The sequence below is a fragment of the Eptatretus burgeri genome, chromosome 6 (genome assembly GCF_056783735.1).
Source record: "Eptatretus burgeri isolate ZD-2024b chromosome 6, Ebu_testis_v1, whole genome shotgun sequence".
NCBI classification, from domain to species: domain Eukaryota; kingdom Metazoa; phylum Chordata; class Myxini; order Myxiniformes; family Myxinidae; genus Eptatretus; species Eptatretus burgeri.
In genome coordinates this window covers 22,348,369-22,370,725 of record NC_140966.1, presented here as the reverse complement: position 1 = coordinate 22,370,725, position 22,357 = coordinate 22,348,369, and the positions used below count along the sequence as shown (strand labels likewise).

Here is a 22,357-nt window from a genome sequence, read left to right as displayed (position 1 = left end):
GAGCACTTCGCAGATCCCCATTGGACACAGTCCAACACCAAAGCATCACCTCCAACACAGAGGCTTTGGCCCAGTGACTCTGTCAAAGAGACAATGATTATGTGGTCTTAGAGCAGCGTTTCTCAACCTTTTTACCCTTATGGAACCCTTGAAATCGTTTTCATGTCTCAGGGAACCCCTGCATAAAAATTATTACATACCATTATTAATATCTAGCTCTTTTATATTTTTATCGTAGTTCACGTGGTAAATATAATATTTTTTTTCGGATACCTGGTTTAAGGAAACAAGTGAAATCCTTCAATACAGCGCATGTGGTGAAGCAAATGAGTACACTAATGATAAAATATGCAATTTATGCTTTTTCAGTTGAAAAACAATTAAAAAGCATACTTAATATTTGAAATGTAAAAATCTTGTTATTATTGTGATAAGCACCTTTATATATAACAGAAAGAATGAAATCGTTCGATACAGCGTAGCAGGAGGCTGCAAAAGAATGATGGCATAAGAAGAACTTAGCTTTCAGCGTTCGGCGCGAAATGCGATGGTGGGCGGAAATGACGTCTTTCGTTCGTTCGTACATGAGAGGGGAGCGTTTCTTGGTTTTTTTTTTTACGTCAAGCAATAAATTCAATGGTTTTCACATATATAACACATTAGTTTCACAAATTTTCATTGAAATACTCGGGTATTTCCATCAATTGTCACCATTTCCGTCTAGGTTACGCACTGCTATCTACCGGACGGCCGTCATTAGCTGTCTTGAGGCACGTGGGGGGGGGGGACACCAGAGACGTGGTAGACACCGGGGACATTTCAAACTCGGTGCAATTGTATACAGCGCACACGCTGTAAAAATGACCCCCTTTTGTCAAATTTATTGGCAATGAAAAAAAACATACTGCTCGTTTATGAGACCTCACACCGAGGTTTTAATTCACAAAAAAAAACTTTTTTAAATAAAAAAACACACCTCATGTAACTTGATAAACAAAACTTAAAAAAATAAAGCTGAAGCAATAAAGGTAAACAGAAGAACTAACCTTGAGAGAGAGACTTCGCGCTAGGAAGCACAGAGAAGATAGATGGACACCGTGTATGCGTCCCGTACTTGAGTCAGTCACTCAATGATACACGAATCCGCCGCGTACAGGACGTCCACTAACCAGTGAGGGCGGTTTCACACTGGCACCATATAGACATCGTTAAATACATTCCCTATGGTTGTTATAATTGTAAATAATATAAGAGGTTGAAGCCTCTATTATAATAACCAAGGAGTTTCCAACAATATGCCATACGTGTATAGTAAAATTACGAATATTAAATCAAACAAAAACTACTCAAAAATACATTAGCCTATTTATTACTGTTTCTCGCGGAACCCCGAGCGACCTCTTGCGGAACCCTGGGGTTCCGGGGAACCCCGGTTGAGAAACACTGTCTAAGAGAGATAAACATAAAGTCTTACAGAGACAAAATCCACCAGACAAAGATTATGTGGTCAAAGAGACAAAAATACAAAGATTAAGAATGGACTGTGCAAATCTGGTAGAGACTTACCCATAAAGACACAGTCTCAGTCATTGCTACAAAAGGTGCTTCCACCAAGTACTGACCGAAGGGGCTGAATACTTTTACACCCAGTGAATTTTGATTTGTACATATTTTTTGCAGGTATTCCTGACATGTAACCTCCTTCAACCACAAGTGTTTAGTTTAAGTCTGGTCATCGCTTAGTGGTTATGGTAGGCTGGCTTGGGATCTTAGGTTCCTGAGTTGGAACTCCTGCTACCGTTGAATTAATACCAGGTGGGGTTGACTCAGCTTGACATCCTTCCAAGGTCAGCGAAATGAGCTCCAGTGTACTGGTAAAAGGGGCATTGCATCATTGGCACAGCTGTGCCCTCAGCCAATGATGCTACCTGCAGCCTTGTGCTGCATACGAAGGAGGAGGAGGAGGAGGAGGAGGAGGAGGAGGAGGAGGAGGAGGAATGTTTAGTTTGATCTCTGCAGTTATGAATAAAAAAGTTAATTTGGAAAAAATGTTTCTATATAATTCATATGAATGCGGCATTATTGAAAGGGGTGAATACTTTTGCAGGCCACTGGAGTTAACTTGAATGGCAAAACAGCAATTCTGCCTCAAGTGCATCCATATTACTGTGGCTGTGATGAAGAACACTGACCATGGTTAGATGGGCAGTGACATCATAGCAAGGACACCACAATATTAAAAATCAACAAAAAATAAAATTGGATCATTTAAAAATCACTGAAAATAATAAATGTTTTAAAACCATTTTTGAGCAAGATTTGTAGACAGCTGTTGATTACTGCTGAGATTACAGATTATGATTAAAACCCAAATCCATCAACATGTGGTAAACAATTTTCTCACATTTACAAATCTTTTGATTGCCATTAAGCATGTCATGCATACATTAACATAAGATGAGGTGAGGGAAGTGGGTTTGGAAAGAAGATTGAAATGACAAGTTAAAGACCTGAATTCCTCTCCACAACAATCCACCAGGCTTTGTTCCCCCCTCCCCCTCCCCCTAGGTTTCTGCAGGGCTCACATGGTCCACAATCAACCCACTTCTAGTGAAACTACCTATATCCATGATAACTGCTCACCTCTACTCATTTGTTCCTCTTTTTTTCCCACGTGTGAAATCAACTTCCACATTCTCTTCAATTTCATCCTTCCATCCAGGTCTGCAAGACAGCTGTTCATCACCATCTCAGATGGCAATCCTAAACCATCATCTTTTCTGCCCTCATTAACCCCAACGAAATCCCTTCTTCCAATTTTCCAGTTTTCCCTTCTTGGAGGTTCTTCCTTCTGTATCCATTTTGTCCACCCCACTCATGTGTGTTTTGTGCCCTGTTTTTGTATTACACCCGGATCCATTCACCTTACCAGCTCTTCCACAAGATTCGACTATGTGTACAAAAAAAAGAGTGACTGCTTAAAAATTACTTTGACGAGGGGATTTCAAGGATGACATGGACTTGATATTGTACAGGATGTGGCAAAAAGATGTGACAGATTTCAGGATGGAATAATTATATGATAATGGAAGGTAATTATTGTTTCTGTCCATTGCAGGTTGTATCAGATGAACTGGAGATTTTTCTAAATGCAATTACTTCTTGGGGTGGCAAATTGGACACGTGAACAACCAGCATTTGTGGTTGAGCAGTATTTCTTCCATAGATATTCGACACATTAGTCACAAATAATTCAGAAGCCATTTCCAAGTTTGTGATACACCATCAAGAAAAGTAATAAACAGATTTGTGACAAGCTTCTGTGAAACAACAATATGGAGCTACATGCCACACTGCAAGGCTATGTATGCATGTAACTGTTGCGAGAGCATTTTCCTGGAAATCTGATCTCAAGATTTGGAGATGTGAATTGGCCTTGCAGATCTCCTGATCTCAACCCTCCTGATTACTTCCGGTGGGGATATTTTAAAGACTGATTTACAGGAACAGACCACACACACTCAATGAACTGAAAGAAAACATTTCAAGTGAAATTCGGGCCATTCCCATCAACTTGCTTGTGAAGGTTATGAGGGGTATGGATACAAGAACAGTGGAATGTGTTCCCCACAAAGGGGACTATTTAACTGGCATTTACAAAACTCAATGTATTCTGAAGAAATTTCAATGTCTGTACTTTTCAAATGTTAATGCAGTTGAAGAAACAACCTCTATAATTAAAACATTTTTCTCATTCAAACGTGTCCCTTCTTTTTGCCACACACTCTATAAGATTAGAAATAATATTTGACTGCTGAATTTTTATGTAATGATAACCTTCCCCAAGGAAGTTGTGCACAGGAAGTGATTTGGCTCTTGTGAGCTGTTATGACTGTGAGGTTATGACTGTTCGCACAGTCCAACTGACTGGAACTGCAATATGCCCTCTCATAAAAGGATTTGGCTGCCATCTTCACAATTCAATGGTGGAGCACATAGAAAACTAAATATTTATCTTTAAAAGGTAAAATATATTTTCTAGAAAAAAAAAAGTCGACATCAACCTGAGCTACCTTTGTGATAGCGTTCACATATTATAATTTTATTAAATTTGTGATTCATTGGAAACATATAACTTCCAACAAACCGCTCTGTAATTGTTTTTATCCACTAGTACAACCACTTAAATCCCACCACAATTATTCCAACCTTCTTTTGGGGAAGACTGGGGAAACCTTTTGGCCCAAGACTTTCATAAACTGGCTGGCCAAACTTGATATTTAAATGAAAGTGACAAGAATATGGAATTATTCATGGTGCTGGTAACAACTTGCCTCCTCTTCAGGAAAGACACCGTGGGATCTATAATATCCACCAACAACTCGTGCTGGCAAACGGTCCTCTTTGTTCACCATCCTTCCAACGGACAATGATGCATCACCGTGCATGAAAAAAAACACCAGGGTGATAAAGTTGGGTCGAGAGTCGAACAGTCAAGTGCACATACCTGTAAGCGATTCTGCTAGTCAACATATCAGATTTATTTTTAAGTAAAAACAACAACAACCTCTCTTTACTGTTGTCCTGTTGAGCATTCTCAAAATCAGCGTTATTATTGATCACGATGACAGGATATCGAACCAGGCAGTTTGCGAACAGAATCCTTGAGTATAAATCTGCATATAAAATCGAAGTCAACTGTATTTTGTGCACTTTAGGAGGTACGATATTTCATGCCAAAAGAGGATTTCAGTCAGCTTCCTTATCTTTATATCATAACATTAAGCCATCAGAATTGAACTCTGGATGCAATAAAATAATTAGTCCCCAACTTGCAAGGAAGGATAAAATTTTAGTAAAAGACCAATAAATTTTCTTCATGACCTCATTATTAAGTCATTGTACTCCTCGGGCTAGCAGGATAACCGAGAAGCATGCATTCTCACTTTTGAGCTGTCCAGCCTGTGTTTGATTCTCAGCTCAGCTCTGCATTGGTACCCTGGTGTTTCACAGGCCAGGACATCAATGAGTATACCATCCCTCAGATGGACATAAAACTGCACGTCCCTTCTGCCAGCCTAAGTCGGTGGATGTTTAAAAAAATCCCACAGCGTCGTTTGTGAAGAGTCGGTGAGATATTGCCGGCACCATGGCCAAATTCCAAATTTCTGCTCTAACCTACAGGGGGCATTGCATCAGCAACAATGATGCACCACTGCCAGAACTAATGCACACCTGCAGCCATGTGCAGTAAACAAACGGATGATTGTAGTCATACACAAAAGGCAAACAAAGGATAACTTCTATAACTTTTGTCAGTAATCACAGTATTTATCAAATGGAAGGGTTTTGATGGAATACCATTACGGTAGTCAAATTTCAATTTCCTGCCTTTGAGCTCATTGTAGGATTGACTGCCCTGCCTTATTAATACCTTTCTTGGTCTGTAGCCTACATAAGCTGTCAGTCTGGAAAACCCATGGGGCTCCCACTGGGCTTTCAAACAGAAATGAATGAATATTACATATATAATATTTCCAGATGGGCTGGCAGAATAGCTCAGAGGTAGCTCACTCACCTTTGAGCAGTCTATTCTTGGTTTGATTATGAACTACAACAATAAACTGTAACCATGGTATTTTGCAGACAGGGTGTTGCATCAATAAATGTTCCATCTGTCAGGTGGAATATTAAGCTGGAGACTTGTCTGCCTGCATTGGTTGTTGGTGGATGGGAAAGGTCCCATGGTGTGCCCTTCACACAAAGAAGGAAATTGTCACCAGCACCCTGGCAAAATTCCAAATGGCAACCTACCTAGTGTCATCCTTGCAATGGGACTGCTTCAGTAGCATGGGGGCAGATCATTGAAGAGAGAAAGAGAAAGCGTGAAAATGAATGAGCATCTCTCAGATCCCAACCAAAATAAAAAACCCCATTTTGGTTTTGGTCAATATTTATCGGAGGGTGACAGACCTTAATATGTATATCTGGTAGAGAAAGAAGTACACTCAAATAGACTGGCAAGGACAACCTTGGTTTTTACAAGGGTTCATCAGGAAAGAATGACCAAGCTTTAACAAGCGAAAACAATAGAGCCTGCTTATATTTTTCAATGCTTCCTCAACAAAGTACAATGGTAAAAACAAAAATGTGAAGGTGACAGCGGGAGTTTTCCGTTAGGAGTTGAAAAAGTAGCAGAACGTGCAAACTGAAGCCAAATTCAAGTGAAACAGCATGGCCTGAATGCAATTTGTAAATGTCTACAAATTGGAAATTATAGTTTGCTGGCTCGAACACTGATGGAATATCGGCAAGTTTGATTATTCACTCCTTTGAGCAATGATGTGATAGATGTATCAAAGTTCACACTACTGTTGGATGCACAAACACCAAAATAAAATTTTAATCATGTTCTTTAAAAATAAAATAACAGAACAGGTCTTTGGGGCACATTTGATATTGAGTTACAGCTCAAAGTGGAAGAAAATAAATGTCCAGAAATGCTTTTTAGCTCAACTAGTACATAGTTCCGAAGAGCTTATGGGATGGCGCGTCATCCGTCCATCAGTCCGTCCATCCATCAGTCCGTCCGTCCCTCAATCCGTCCGTCCACAAATATTTTCAACTTCTTCTCTGAAACTACACGTAAGATTTCGATGAAACTTCACCACAACGTTCAACATTGTGTATGTACCATAGCTTGTTCATGGCATTCAAAAGTAAAGAAAAATATTGGGCCCTACGGCGGTCTACGTGGGTTGCCCTCCAAAGTAGGTATTTGCCTTCTTTTTAAAAACTACATATGCAATTCTGATGAAACTTGACCACAACCTTCATTACCCATGACATACCAAAGTTTTTTTTTGGGGGGGGGGGTTGTATACCTTGTTGAGGCTCGTATGAGAGCTAACACACAAAGCACAGCAAGGGGGGGGGGCATGAGACAAGAGGGGCGGGGGTGGGAGGGACAAAACCGTGGGGAACAGAGACATTAGCAGATCTGTGAAAGGGAAAGGGATGGGACAAGGAAAACGGGATAGACAAGATGGGCATTACAGGGACTTTCAGGAAGGAAAGCAGGGAATTTGAAGGAGGTGGATTTGGGGTGGATTAATGGGGGTAGAAAAGATCAAGGATTTGGATGGGGGATAATAAGAGGTGGTGGTGAACAGCTGTTTTGAAGGCCTGGAGGGAAGAATGGGATTGAACAGAGTGAGGGAGTTTATTCCAAAGGCGGGGAAAAATAGGAATGAAAGAGTGAAGGTGAGCAGTGATTCGTGATTTTGGTAGTTTTACCAGAAAAGAGTTGTTGGTGGACCTTGAGCGCCCTGCGGAAATATGGTGGGGACAAAACACAGACAAGGGGGCGAGACTGGAGAGGAGACGGTAGAAGACAGAAAGACCACCGACCTACCTGCAGTGAGAGAGTGAGAGGCCCAAAGACTCAGCCTTATCACGGGAGATGCCAATGATCCGAAATGCCTTGGTTTCCACAGCGTGAAGCCGAGAAAGGTGGGATGCAGGAGCACCAGCCCAGAGGGGAGAGCAGTGCTCCATCAGGCTGCGAACGAAAGCTTTGTATGTGGTCAGGAGCTCAGGTGGGCCGAGGAAGGACTTTACACGATAGAGAATTCCCAGTCAACGACTGGCTTTGGAGGCCAGGTTGGAAATGTGGCTTTCCCAGGAAAGATCATGGCAGATAGTGAGACCCAGAAGCTTGAAAGAAAGGACTTCTTCCAGAGGATTATTGAGAAAGTGGATGGGGGAGTTTTCCAAATGATCCTTTCAGAGAGACATTGTGAGAATGTGAGATTTGTCCGGATTGAAAAACATGTTCCACGTGTTGGACCAGTTTATAAAACTGGGGTCTGAGATTTATAAAACCTCAGAAAAAAACGCACAGCAAAGTTAGCATACGATGCACAGCAAGGGGGGCATGAGACAGGAGGGGTGGGACAGTGGGAGTGGGAAGGACAAAACAGTGGGGAACAGAGACATTAGGAGATCTGTGGAAGGGAGAGGGATGGGGCGGGGAACACAGTGTATACAAGATGGACATTACAGGGACTTTCAGGAAGGAAACCGGGGTCTGGATTTACAATTAAAAAAAAATAAATTGGGGGGGGGTTTGAGGGGGTCTATGAAGGTAGTTTATGGGAGGGTTCCCCCCCCCCCAAAGAGATATTTGCTTTCTTCTCAGAAAAGACAAAACAATTCTGATGAAACTTGACTGCAAACTTCAACACCCATGGTGGACTAAAGTTTGTTCATGACATTAGAAAAATCAGGCTGTCAGGGGGTGTAAGGGGGTTGCTCCCCAAAATATGTATTTGCTTTCTTCTCCGAAACTAAACATACAATTTCGATGAAACTTGATTTATTGTATTATACTGTATTTATTGTATTTACATGTTTATTTCCATGTTAACATGCTTTTTATATAGTATCGTAAATATAAAAGGTGAAAGTCTTGTTTTTGTATATGTAACCTCTGCCATCGAAGATCGAAGGTTACTGTTTTCACCCCTTTCTGTTTGTTTGTTTGTTTGTTTGTTTGTGAACAGTATTACGGAAAAACTCGTCGACGGATTTCGACCAAACTTGGTGGGGGGGGGTTAGGTATGGTCCAAGGATCATGGCATTAGATTTTGGACTTGGTCCCCCCCCCCCCAAAAAAAAATTGTCAGAGAAAAATTTTTTTTTTTGCATTTCTACATGTTTTAAGTGATTTCCAACCCCCCAAAAAAAATTGTTAGAGAAATTTTTTTTTTTGCATTTTTACATGTTTTAAGTGATTTCCAACCCCCCCCAAAAAAAATTACCTCCCCCCAAATTTATTTTTTGCATTTCTACATGTTTTAAGTGATTTTCACCCCCCCCCCCAAAAAAAAAATATGTTGGAGAAAAGAACTATAACTGTCAGCACTGGACATCATATTTAATGAATAAGATATAAGGTTCACTTGAGTGACCCAGCAGTATTGGCGGCAGAGGTTTTTTGCCCTCTCCTGAGTGCTCCCCCTCTAGTTTATACTGTATTAATTGCATTTTACATGTTTATTTCAATGTTAACATGCTTTATATATAGTATAGAAAATATAAAAGGTGAAAGTCTTGTTTTTGTATATCTTTTACTGTATTTATTGGATTTACATGTTTATTTCAATATTAACATAGTTTATATATAGTATCATAACAATCCAAGAGCCAGAACTAGGTTCTCTGGCATAACCGGTCCATTCACATGAGCAAGAGTAGGATCAGGTCGAGGTCGGACTACTGGAGGAACATTTGTGTATGATGCAGGAAGTGCCTGGATCTTTTTGCCCTTCTGAGTTGTCTCACTTATCACTGGAATAGCACGTGATGTTCCTTCATTTTCAACTGATGGTTGTTGCGTCATGGCTTGTCGAAGAAAGCCTGGTGTTGGCGCAGTGGTTAGGGCAGCGGCTTGGGATCCAAAAGGTCCTGAGTTCAAGCCCCGTTGGGCCACTGAATGAATACACCAGGGGGTTGACTCAGCCTGTCATCCTTCTGAGGTCGGTGAAGTGAGTACCAGTGTACTGGGCTGGTGTATACCCCGATTAAAATAGGTGTACCATATCCCTGTGTTGTAAGAGGCGACCAGGGTTGCGTCAGGAAGGGCATCCGGGGTAAAACATGTGCCAAATCACTATGCGGATCATACGGATGATCCGCTGTGGCGACCCCTAACGGGAGCAGCCGAAAGAAGAAGAAGAGATATATAGTATCATAAATATAAAAGGTAAAAGTATTGTTTTTGTATATTTTATCCTGTATTTATTGTATTTACATGTTCATTTCAATGTTAACATGCTTTATATATAGGAAAGTAAATATAAAAGGTGAAAGTCTTGTTTTTGTTTATTTTATACTGTATTAATTGTATTTTACATGTTTATTTCAATGTTAACATGCTTTATATATAGTATAGTAAATATAAAAGGTGAAAGTCTTGTTTTTGTATATTTTTTACTGTATTTATTGTATTTACATGTTTATTTCAATGTTAACATGGTTTATATATAGTATTGTAAATATAAAAGGTTAAAGTATTGTTTTTGTATATTTTATCCTGTATTTATTGTATTTACATGTTTATTTCAATGTTAACATGGTTTATATATAGTATCGTAAATATAAAAGGTGAAAGTCTTGTTTTTGTATATTTTATACTCTATTTATTGTATTTACATGTTTATTTCAATGATAACATTTTTTATATATAATATAGTAAATATAAAAGGTAAAAGTACTGTTTTTGTATATTTTATGCTGTATTTATTGTATTTACATTTTTATTTCAACATGTCTGTCTGTTTGTTTGTCCGCACAAAACTTTCGTATTTTTCTCGGCAACCGCTTGTCGGATTAAGACGAAATTTTCACCATTGGTGTGAATACTTATGTGGAATGTTTTAATGATAATTACGACATCAAAGGTCATGTGGTGTGGCAGCCATATTGGAAAAACAAAAATTTGGACCTCTGTATCTCTGAAACCGCACCAAGGAAAAAATTGAAGCTTGGCATATAGCAAGTACTCCTCATGGGGAATGAGTGTGATTTTTTTTTAATGAGGTCATAGGTGCCCTCATTATGACATCATAATTGCATATGCAGAACGCCACATCCGATCAGTATGAACATTTTTGAGGGTCATCTAGGGATATGCCTGGTGTTGGCTTAATGGTGAGGATGGTGGGCTTGGGATCTGAGGATCCTGAGTTCAAATCCCACTCAGCAGTTGAATTAATAACAGGTGGGGTTGACTGCCTGTCATCCTTCCGAGGTCAGCAAAATGAGTGCCAGCTTGCTGGTATCCTGTATCCTGTATCCTGTGTCAGAGTGGTGACCCATCCAGGATTGTGCCTAATAGCCAAGGAGTCTGCTGAAGCAGCACCAACGCTCTGCACAGAGTATGCTCCCAATCGATGGATCTTGGGATAAAATGGTCCACAGAAAAAAATTAATGATGTCATCCATCACGTGATTTGGCAGCCATGTTGTTTTTTTCAAAAATCTTCTTCTCTGAAGTGGCTGAACAAATCGAGGTGAAACTTCACATGTATGACCGCCTGTCCACGAGGAACAAAAGGTTCACACATATGATATCATAGGTCACATGGTTTGGCAGCCATATTGGATTTACAGGAAAACCGATAAAAATACACCACTCAAAAGAAGTCCTGGTGAGGGTCTGCAATCTCTGATTGCTCTTTTTCTTGATTAAAATGCTTTTATTACTTGTTATCTGAAGACTGCCATTTAAATAATATAGTTTGCGTCATCGCCAATTTTGTTATGTCCCAGGCCTCAATCCTTGAAGTCAATCAACAAGGTTTATTGCAAACATGATCCACAATGAATCAGCACAAGCAATCATCATGGCAGACTATTCCGTCACGGTACTGTCCCAGGTGCCCTGCTCCACCTTTATAGGTCGGGATTAACATACCAGTCAAGCTTAAGACTAAATCAAGACAAATTAACATGAATGTCCGGTAGAGATTCTAAGGTGAAACAAAATAACGCAATTAAGCTTGTTACTGTATCTCACAAAGAGGAACATAAATAAAGAAAGAAAAAGAAAAAAAGTGCAGCACATTGGAAAAAGAAGAGAGAAGGCAAGGAAAAAAAAACAGAGAGAATAAACAGATAAAGAAGCATTAAAGGGGAGTTTAAAAGGAAGACTAACAAGACTAAATTTGTGTAATGACCAGCATCAGATTTATATGCAAGGTGCTACAGCAGATGTTTTGGAAAACATGCTTCTTTGTCAAATACAAGGCAAAAGTAACTGAAAGGAGAAAAAAAAATTTTGGCAACTACAGTATCCCATATAGTGCTTCACTGTGCCAACAATGAAGTTTTGATTTCAGAGACCACCATCACAATTAGGCAAACAGTGCAAGATGCATCACTGCTATAAAATCCAAAATTTATCGGCCACAATCAGTGCAGGATGCAAATAATAATGAAAATAATAAAAATAAAAACACACGATTATGAATGCACTTCAACGTTTGACAGTGAGGTGTATAAAATAATGAAAAGCTACTCTTCTATGACTCTCAACATCTGGGTATAAACGTGAGTGACTTTAAAAGGCTTCACTATGTATTTTACTGTTTGACACAATCACCCCTTTTTTTGAGTGTTTGTAACCCCCCCACCCCCTCCCACACCCTGCCCTCCCCGCAAAATAAAATCTCGACTTTTAAGTCACATTTTTGATGACCGACCAACCAACCAATCAATGCAACTGATGAATGTATGTACTGCATTGTTTCCATGCCAATTTCACCCATTATTTCCTGAATAAAAATAAAATGAACAGATAGGAGTATGGCATGAGGGAAAAACCATAACTGTTGGCAAATTTACTGATCGGGGCTCTCATGTCCAGTTAAGTCCCGCAAAGTGAACGAAGTTCTCTTCTTGTTCTTTCAGCTGCTCCCGTTAGGGGTCGCCACAGCGTATCATCCGTTATGATCCGCATACTGATTTGGCACAGGTTTTACGCCGGATGCCCTTCCTGACGCAACCCTGGTCGCCTCTTACGACACAGGGATAGCAAATGAACGAAGTTATGCCTATAAAATATCAAACTGTAGTCACCACAATCGTCACTTCACAACGCGCTACCATGAAGAGCAGAATGACAGCAGACAAGATTACTTGTGTTACTCACGGAGGGCGTGCCATTCGTCCTGGCGGATGGCCCGCGTCACGTTGTAGGCGAGATTCTTTGGCAGTGATGTAGAAGAGTAGTGGTATTTGATTGGCTCGCATCTGTCGACAATGCCTGTGGACAGGAGCAACATACCTGTGAGCCATGTTCTCATTTTGGGGTAAATGTTATTTTACTCTCCTTTTGGGGTAAATGTAATTTTGCTATTCTTTTGAGGTAAATATTATTTTACTCTCCTTTTGGGGCAAATGTTACTTTACTCCACTTATGGGGTAAATGTTATTTTCCTCTTTTCTTGGGGTAAATGTTATTTTACTCTCCTTTTGAGGTAAATGATATTTTACTCTTCTCTTGGGGTAAATGTTATTTCACTCACATCTTGAGGTAAATGTTATTTTACTCTTCTTTTGGGGTCAGTGTTATTTTACTCTTCTTTTCGGGTAAATGATATTTTACTCTCCTTTGGGGGTAAATGTTATGTTCCTCTTTTTTTGGGGTAAATGTTATTTTACTCTTCTTTTCGGGTAAATGATATTTTACTCTCCTTTGGGGGTAAATGTTATTTTCCTCTTCTTTTGGGGTGAATGTTATTTTCCTCTCCTTTTGGGGTAAATTATATTTTCCTCTCCTTTTGGGGTGAATGTTATTTTACTCTCCTTGAGGGGTGAATGTTATTTTCCTCTCCTTTTGGGGTAAATGTTATTTTCTTCTCCTTTTGTGGTAAATGGTATTTTACTCTCCTATTGGGGTAAATGTAATTGTACTCTCCTTTTGTGGAAAATGTTATTATCCCCCGCCAACCAACGAAGTTCACGGGGGATATAGAAATGGGTTCCGTCCGTCCGTCCGTCACATTTCGTTTCCGGAGCTTAACTACAAATCCCCTCAAGATATATTTACGAAATTTGGAACACATATCAAGCAAGTGGTGAACTGGTGCCTTTTGATATTTTCTAATTGATAGGTCACATGGTTTAGCAGCCATGTTGGATTCAAGAAAAAATATTAAATAATGTTTTCTCTGGAATCACATAACCTAACAAAGCAAAATTTGCAACTATCATCTTCCATCATGTCTGCATACATACGAAAAATTATGACGTCAAAAATAACATGGTTTGGTGGCCATCATGGATAGAAAAACACACCTCATCCGATTAACACGAAACTTCACACACGTATTCCACTGGAGGATTGGAGGCAGAATGTAAATTTATGATCTCATATGTCACATGGTTCGTCAGCCATCTTGGATTGAAAATTAATAAATTTTAAAAATCTTCTTCTCCAGAACGGCTGGACAGATTGAGGCAAAATTTCACATACACTTTCCCCAAGACATCCTTTCAGAAGTTTGTTAATTTCTAATTGATAGGTCACATGGTTTGGTGGCCATATTGAAGTTACCCTAAAACCTTCAAACATCTTCTCCAGAACGGCTGGTCAGATCAAGGGGAAACTTCACATACATATTGCACACGCTTAGGGAATATAAGTTTGTTAATCCTCATTTACTATGGCGGGGGATATCGAAGACTTTGTCTTCAATGGATGCTAGTTTTACTCTTCTTTTGGGGTAAATGATATTTTACTGTCCTTTTGGGGTAAATATTATCTTACTTTTGGGGTAAATGTTATTTTTCTCTCCTTTTGATGGTAAATTATATTTTACTCTCCTTTTGGGGTAAATGATATTGTTACGGCGCCGGGGGTTGGCCGCCAACCGACCACTCTGACGGAGCCGCAAGTCGAGTCGGCCCGACCGATCGCCCGGAATATAGATCGCCGCCCGGATAAGTCCGAGTCGACGGGTCCTCGTACAAGAAGCGAAATACGCCAATGGGCAGATCATGTGGAGTAGGGTCGATTGCCAATCTTCAATGTACCTAAATACCCACGTGATCCAACTACCGGGGTATTCCACCCTCGACGGAACAAACCGCTGAGGCGAGCCTGTCCCGTGCACGATTCCGAGTGGCTAAATCACCGAGAACCGTTGGTCCAAATGTCCCCCTTTTACAGCAAACCAACGGCTTTCTAACTCCCAATACAAGAAATGCTCAGTCAATGAAAGAATCGACGTGACGAGCTGAAAACATTTAACAATTGGGGTATTTATTAATAATAATGGGGAACTAGGGAAGCACGTAAGAGCAGAACTATTCCGACTATACGAAATGCAATACAGACATTTACAGCACACAAAGCGCTTAACAATTTCCTACTTATTAGACGGGCCCACGGACACACGTTCGCACCACACACCCAAGAAATGGTGGCTGAGGCCTTTAGTAACCAGCTCCAGCTCAGAGGACAGGTGAGCTGAAACCCAGAGCCTATCTCGAACCTCTCCACCTCGTGTGGTCTTCAAGTTGTTCGGACCCGGGCTCCGGCAAAAGCGAGCTGGATCCAATCGGCGTGATCCGCGATCCTTCCCGAGCTCCCGCGAATCCTCCCGCGCTTCTCAACACGTGCTGGTGAAACGAGGCGCCGATCCTTCCCGTCGATGCGTCGCTTCCCCGAGGAACCACCTCCAAGAAGAGGTCTGTGAGTCGCACCAAGCCGGGAGCCAAACGGAGAACAAAGAGCTCCGCGCACAAAGAAGAAGAAGAAGAAGAAGAAGAAGAAGAAGAAGAAGAAGAAGAAGAAGAAGAAGAAGAAGAAGAAGAAGAAGAAGAAGAAGAAGAAGAAGGAAGAATAAGAAGCCATTCGCAGCTCAAGCCGAGCAACCGGCTCAACTTTCTTCCAAACAAAGCAGCTCTCCAAAAATCCTACCGAGCCAAGCAGGACCCGAAGCTCTGCTGAACAACTCCTCTGCAGAAGCAAAAAGCTTCCGAAGGCCTCAACCCTAACCCAAGCCAAACAGGACCCGAAGGTCTGCTGACCTACCACTCCCCCACTCTGAGCACGAACAAAGAAAGGATCTCCTCTTATCCTTCTCTGCCCCCCTGCCCCACGCCCGGCATGACTCATGCCCTCGTTACCATCCCCCACTCAACCACGGGTGGGAGGGAGTTGGTGACGTCATGAATCACGGGACGGAAGGGCTCTTCTTCCTCTTCGCAGAAGAGGGGGAGGGACGTCTCCATTGTTCGCTCCCTAACTATTAAATCGATCCGCAGCGCATCCAATTGATTTCTAAACATTTAAACAATGGAAGGTGAGCTATCTAGGGAACAAGCACTTATCGACATAGCTGACTTAAGGAACCTGTATGTTGTGTGCAATCGAATTCCAAATTCGTAACAATATTTTACTGTCCTTTTGGGGTAAATATTATTTTCCTCTCCTTTTGGGGTAAATGTTATTTTACTCTTCTTTTGAGGTAAATGTTATTTTTCTCTCCTTTGGGGGAAAATGTTATTTCACTCTCCTTTTGAGGTTAATCAAATTTTACTCTCCTTTTGGGGTAAATGTCATTTTTTCTCTCCTTCTGTGGTAAATGTAATTTCAGTCTTCTTTTGAGGTCAATGTTATTTTACTCTTCTTTTGTGGTCAATGTTAATTTACTCTCCTTTTGAGGGTAAATGTTATTTTCCTCTCCTTTTGGGGTGAATGTTACTTTACTCTTCTTTTCGGGTAAATGATATTTTACTCTTATTTTGGGGTGAATGTTATTTTCCTCTCCTTTTGGAGTAAATATTTTTCTCTCCTTTTGGGGTGAATGTTATTTTTCCTCTCCTTTTGGGGTAATTGTTATTTTCCTCTCCTTTTGTGATAAATGGTATTTTACTCTCCTTTTGTGGAAAATGTTATTATCCCCCGCCAACCAACGAAGTTCGCGGGGGATATGGAAATGGGTTCCGTCCATCCGTCCGTCACATTTCGTTTCCGGAGCTTAACTACAAATCCCCTCAAGATATATTTACGAAATTTGGAACACATATCAAGCACGTGGTGAACTGGTGCCCTTTCATATTTTCGAATTGATAGGTCACATGGTTTGGCAGCCATGTTGGATTCAAGAAAAATATTAAATAATGTTTTCTCTGGCATCACATAACCTAACGAGGCGAAAATTTGCAACTATCATCTTCCGTCATGTCTGCATACATACGAAAAATTATGACGTCACAAGTCACATGGTTTGGTGGCCATCTTGGATAGAAAAACACACCTCATCCGATTAACACGAAACTTCACACACGTATTCCACTGCAGGATTGGAGGCAGAATGTAAATTTATGATGCCATAGGTCACATGGTTCGTCAGCCATCTTGGATTGAAAATTAATAAATTTAAAAAAATCTTCTCCAGAACGGCTGGACAGATTGAGGCAAAATTTCACATACACTTTCCCCAATACATCCTTTCAGAAGTTTGTTAATTTCTAATTGATAGGTCACATGGTTTGGTGGCCATATTGAATTTACCCTAAAACCTTTAAACTTCTCCAGAACGGCTGGTCAGATCAAGGGGAAACTTCACATACATATTGCACACGCTTAGGGAATATAAGTTTGTTAATCCTCATTTACTATGGCAGGGGATATCGAAGACTTTGTCTTCAACGGATGCTAGTTTTACTCTTCTTTTGGGGTAAATGATATTTTACTCTCCTTTTGAGGTAAATGTTGTTTTACTCTTCTTTTGTGGTAAATGTGATTTTACTCTCCTTTTGGGGTAAATGATATTTTACTGTCCTTTTGGGGTAAATATCTTACTTTTGGGGTAATTGTTACTTTTCTCTCCTTTTGATGGAAAATGATATTTCACTCTCCTTTTGGGGTAAATGATATTTTACTGTCCTTTAGGGGTAAATATTATTTTCCCCTCCTTTTGGGGTAAATGTCATTTTTTCTGTCCTTCTGCGGTAAATGTAATTTCAGTCTTCTTTTGAGGTCAATGTTATTTTACTCTTCTTTTGTGGTCAATGTTAATTTACTCTCCTTTTAGCATAAATGTTATTATCCCCCCGCCAACCAGCGAAGTTGGCTGGGGATATAGAAATGGGTTCCGTCCGTCCGTCCGTCACATTTCGTTTCCGGAGCTTAACTACAAATCCCTTCAAAATGTATCTATGAAATTTGGTACACATATCAAGCAAGGGGTGAACTGGTGCCTTTTGATATTTTCTTATTGATAGGTCACATGGTTTGGCAGCCATGTTGGATTCAAGAAAAATATTAAATAATGTTTTCTTTGGAATCACATAACCTAACGAAACGAAAATTTGCAACTATCATCTTCCATCATGTCTGCATACATAGTAAAAAATTATGACGTCACAAGTCACATGGTTTGGTGGCCATCTTGGATAGAAAAACACATCTCGTCCGATTAACAAAAAACTTCACACACGTATTCCACTGGAGGATTGGAGACAGAATGTAAATTTATGATGTCATAGGTCACATGGTTTGTCAGCCATCTTGGATTGAAAATTAATAAATTTTAAAAATCTTCTTCTCCAGAACGGCTGGACAGATTGAGGCAAAATTTCACATACACTTTCCCCATGACATCCTTTCAGAAGTTTGTTAATTTCTAATTGATAGGGCACATGGTTTGGTGGCCATATTGAATTTACCCTAAAATCTTCAAACATCTTCTTCTGCAGAACGGCTGGTCAGATCAAACTTCAAATATATATTGCACACGCTAAGGGAATATAAGTTTGTTAATCCTCAATTACTCTGGTGGGGGATATCGAAGACTGTCTTCAATGGATGCTAGTTCTACTCTTCTTTTGAAGTCAATGATATTTTATTCTTCTTTTCAGGTCAATGATATTTTACTCTCCTTTGGGGGTAAACATTATTTTACTCTCCTTTTGAGGTGAATGTTATTTTACTCTCCTTTTGGGGTGAATGTTATTTTCCTCTCCTTTTGGGGTAAATGTTATTTTCCTCTTCTTTTGGGGTGAATATTATTTTACTCTCCTTTTGGGGTAAATGTTATTTTACTCTTCTTTTGGGTTAAATGTTATTTTCCCCTCCTTTTGGGGTGAATGTTACTTTACTCTCCTTTTGGGGTAAATGTTATTTTCCTCTCCTTTTGGGGTGAATGTTACTTTACTCTCCTTTTTGGGTAAATGATATTTTACTCTTCTTTTGGGGTAAATGTTAATTTTACTCTTCTTTTGGGGTAAACGTTATTTTCCTCTTCTTTTGGGGGAAATGTTATTTTGCTCTCCTTTTGAGGTAAATGTTATTTTACTCTTCTTTGTGGGTAAATGTTATTTTACTCTTCTTTTGGGGTAAACGTTATTTTCCTCTTCTTTTGGGGGAAATGTTATTTTGCTCTCCTTTTGAGGTAAATGTTATTTTACTCTTCTTTGGGGGTAAATGTTATTTTACTCTTCTTTGGGTTAAATGTTATTTTACTCTTCTTTTGGAGTAAATGTTATTTTACTCTCCTTTTGGGGTAAATGTTATTTTACTCTTCTTTTGGAGTAAATGTTATTTTACTCTCCTTTTGGGGAAAATTTTATTTCACTCTCCTTTTGGGGTAAATGTGATTTAAATCTCCTTTTGGGATTAATATAATTTTACTCTCCTGTTGGGCTAAATGATATTTTACTCTTCTTTGGGGAAAATATGATTTTACTGTATTTTGGGGTAATTGATTTTTTCTGTCCTTTTAGGGTCAATGATATGTTTCTCTCTTTTTGGTTAAAATGTTATTTTACTCTCCTGTTGGGATAAATGTTATTTTACTCTTCTTTTGGGGTAAATGCTATTCTCCTCTTCTGTTGGGGGGTAAATGCTATTTTACTCTCCTTTTGGGGTAAATGTTATTTTCCTCTTCTGTTGGGGTAAATGATATTATACTCTACTTTTGGTGAAAATGTTATTTTACTCTCCTTTTTGGGGTAAATGTTATTTTCCTCTTCTTTTGGGGTAAATTATATTTTACTCTCCTTTTGGGGAAAAACTTATTTTACTCTCCTTTTGAGGTAAATGTTATTTTACTCTTCTTTTGGGGTAAATGTTATTTTCCTCTTCTTTTGGGGTAAATGTTATTTTACTCTTCTTATGGAGTAAATGTTATTTAACTCTCCTTTTGGGGTAAATGATATTTTACTCTCCTTTTGGGGTAAATGTTATATTACTTATGTGGTCAATGTTAATTTACTCTCCTTGTTCGGATACACAAGCCATCATACAAAAAGCTGAGCTGTCAAGCTGCTTCATTAACCTTAAACTGTGAACACGAGAGCGTGGGCGACTCAGGAGTCCCTGTACTGTAAAAGTACTACCAAGAACACTCTAATTGGAGATGATACACAAGGTATTTTTCACTGTTTGAAAAGAAATTGTTCACACGCATTGTTCATGGCTGCAAGTAAAATATATGCGATGAATCTCTTTTCACAGCCGCTGAAGGAAGAAAACCAAACAGATATGATGCGACTGTCCGTGCGATGGCATTAATCTAAAATTCTCAATGAAAGGACAAAATAATCTCCTAAATCTATGGGTGTGAGGAAAAGGACTGATTTGCTCAGTCTGGCATCCTGTGGAGAGTAGATGATCTTCACTGCTCTAAATAGCGGCCATAACAACACCTTCCTGTCTGACTATCACTTTCCTCGGACATGTCAATATTTCTTCAAACCAACTCGCTACTTCGCTTGCACAGCAAGATTGTTATTCCTCATTCCTTTCCTCAAGTTCCTATTCGTGCAGTGTCTGGACCTCCGTGCATGTAGCTGTCTGTGTACCTGTATGGTCAACCCACCTTTGACGATCAAACCCTCGATCTCATCATCGAAACCCTCCCTGAAACACCTCCTCCAGAGCCCAGTCTCGGTGGAGTTCGCTCGGCGCACACAGTCCGGGTCCGTGGAGCCACCAAAGCCGAACACCTGTCGCCGATACCTGCGTCCCACAGAGAGCTCTGGAGAACGAGCCCATACCGGGAGCGGCCACGGCCTCAGGTAATGATGTTCCGACAGAGGCCGCAGTCGCTGCTGGGTCGGTGGTGGTCCAGCCGCGCGCCGAATCCTGTGCAATCGGGCCCACCCAGCAGCAGAGCCGTTCTGAGCCGGGGTTCGCCGCAGCACCGAGAAGGGTTTGATGCGCAGCGGTAGGTTGTTGGTGTTGGTGATGATGTACCCGGGATCCCGGCGTTTTGTGCCGTACGTCCTGCAACGATCACGGTGCCTTCGCGCATCTGTCTCGTACCAGTGGTCGGTGCAGAGCGCTGCTGAGAGCAGAGCGAGCGCACACAGCGCCAGCGCCAAGCCAGCATACAGGAGCACTCTCACGGCAGCCATGGCCGCAGCCCGCTCGGCATGGGGCCCGGCACGGCAGAGGAAGCGACAGCAACGCCGAGTCCTTCGAAACCCCTTCCCCCCCCCTCCCCCGGGAAGTTCTCACAAGTGCCGCTGTCCCGGCATGCACTGCCCGGGATGAGCGCTGTGAATGATCGCTCGACAACACGACCCTCGTCTCGTCCTCCAGCGTACACCCCTCCTTGCCTCTTCTTCCTCACTCACGACGAACGGTCTCACACCCGCGCGATGCCCGCATCAGCAATGCCGGCTCGCGCACCCCGCGCGCGCCCAGTGATGTCATACGAGCAGGACGCCCATCGATCGGCGTATCATGGCAGGCAGACGCGTCGCTGTTCAATGCCGTTGTATTCAGCAGGTGCAATAAGACCCTTGAGCCTGCAACATGAACAGCTCAGTTTGCGCGAGCATCCACGGAGGAGGAGGCGACATCATGTCGTCAAGGTTATATTCCGAGGCACCATGATGTCGACGTTCGACCATTTTTAGATGCGTTATATATTTCTTTGCGTCGATGTGTGCTGCGAACTTGACGGGTGTTTAATCCACGGCGTGCGTCACTCTCACAGACGAAGAAAACCCACCGTGGCAAACCCCCCCTCTTGTGTTTGCGCACTGTTCCTGAGAATCTTTGCCGAACTGCTGCGTATGATGTGGCCTGCAGGATGATAACTCAGATGGGATGACGGGTCACGTGTTCCTGTGCTCAACGCACGTAATTAACAGTGCATCACGCGGACACTACTGCGTCATCAACCGTAAACAATGGTCAATAAACGGTGCGAAAATGGACAAAAAATATCTTGGAAGCGTTTTCAAAATTACAATGAATTTTGGGTAAAAATAAATACACTGGGATTGCTTTGTCTGGAATAGCATTGGGGGGGGGGTATGTATATGAGCAGGGGTTCCCGGCGTTGCCCTTGCTCCACCCGCCCCTTCCCCTCGTCCGGACTCGCACCCTCCCCCTCTCCCACCCCCTTCCCCTGCCTCCCCTGATTCGTGGTGGTTCGCTTTGGGGCTTCCCCTCTCTGGGAACATGTGCAGTGCAAAAATGCAAGTTATCGCCGCAGCGAACTTGAACTACCCTCTGCCACCACCAGCGGGTGGTGCTGCACTTTACACATTTACTTGGAGAATTTTCGGCGACCTTCTTCCTGAACCCCTGCGACGACAGATGAAGCCAAGTGGCCCATGTTCACCATGAGGTCGAACTTGGTCCATGTGCCAAGTTTGGTAGTAATTGTCCCAGTCGTGTCGGCATGATTGGTGTTATACAGAGACGCACAGACAGACAGATAGACAAAAAAATCACATTTATTAATATGAAGATATACATGTAGAGTGGAGATGTTTCCAGAGGACGCAGTCGCTCCTGGGTAGGTGGTCATCCAGCCTTGCA

General features: G+C 41.2%; 1 protein-coding gene across 1 annotated transcript in view; it reads right to left on the bottom strand.

Moving 5' to 3' along the window:
- The window catches only part of LOC147024395 (transmembrane protein 178B-like), a 312,790-nt gene extending 291,149 nt beyond the window's left edge, over positions 1-21,641 (bottom strand). The window contains exons 1-2 of the mRNA XM_085884279.1: positions 20,400-21,641; positions 12,716-12,829 (exon numbers count right to left, since the gene is read on the bottom strand). Of these exons, the coding sequence (XP_085740405.1) occupies positions 12,716-12,829; positions 20,400-20,937 (652 nt within the window). The 5' untranslated portion in view covers positions 20,938-21,641. The remainder of the gene's footprint in view (positions 1-12,715; positions 12,830-20,399) is intronic.
- Between the last annotated feature and the right edge of the window lie 716 nt (positions 21,642-22,357).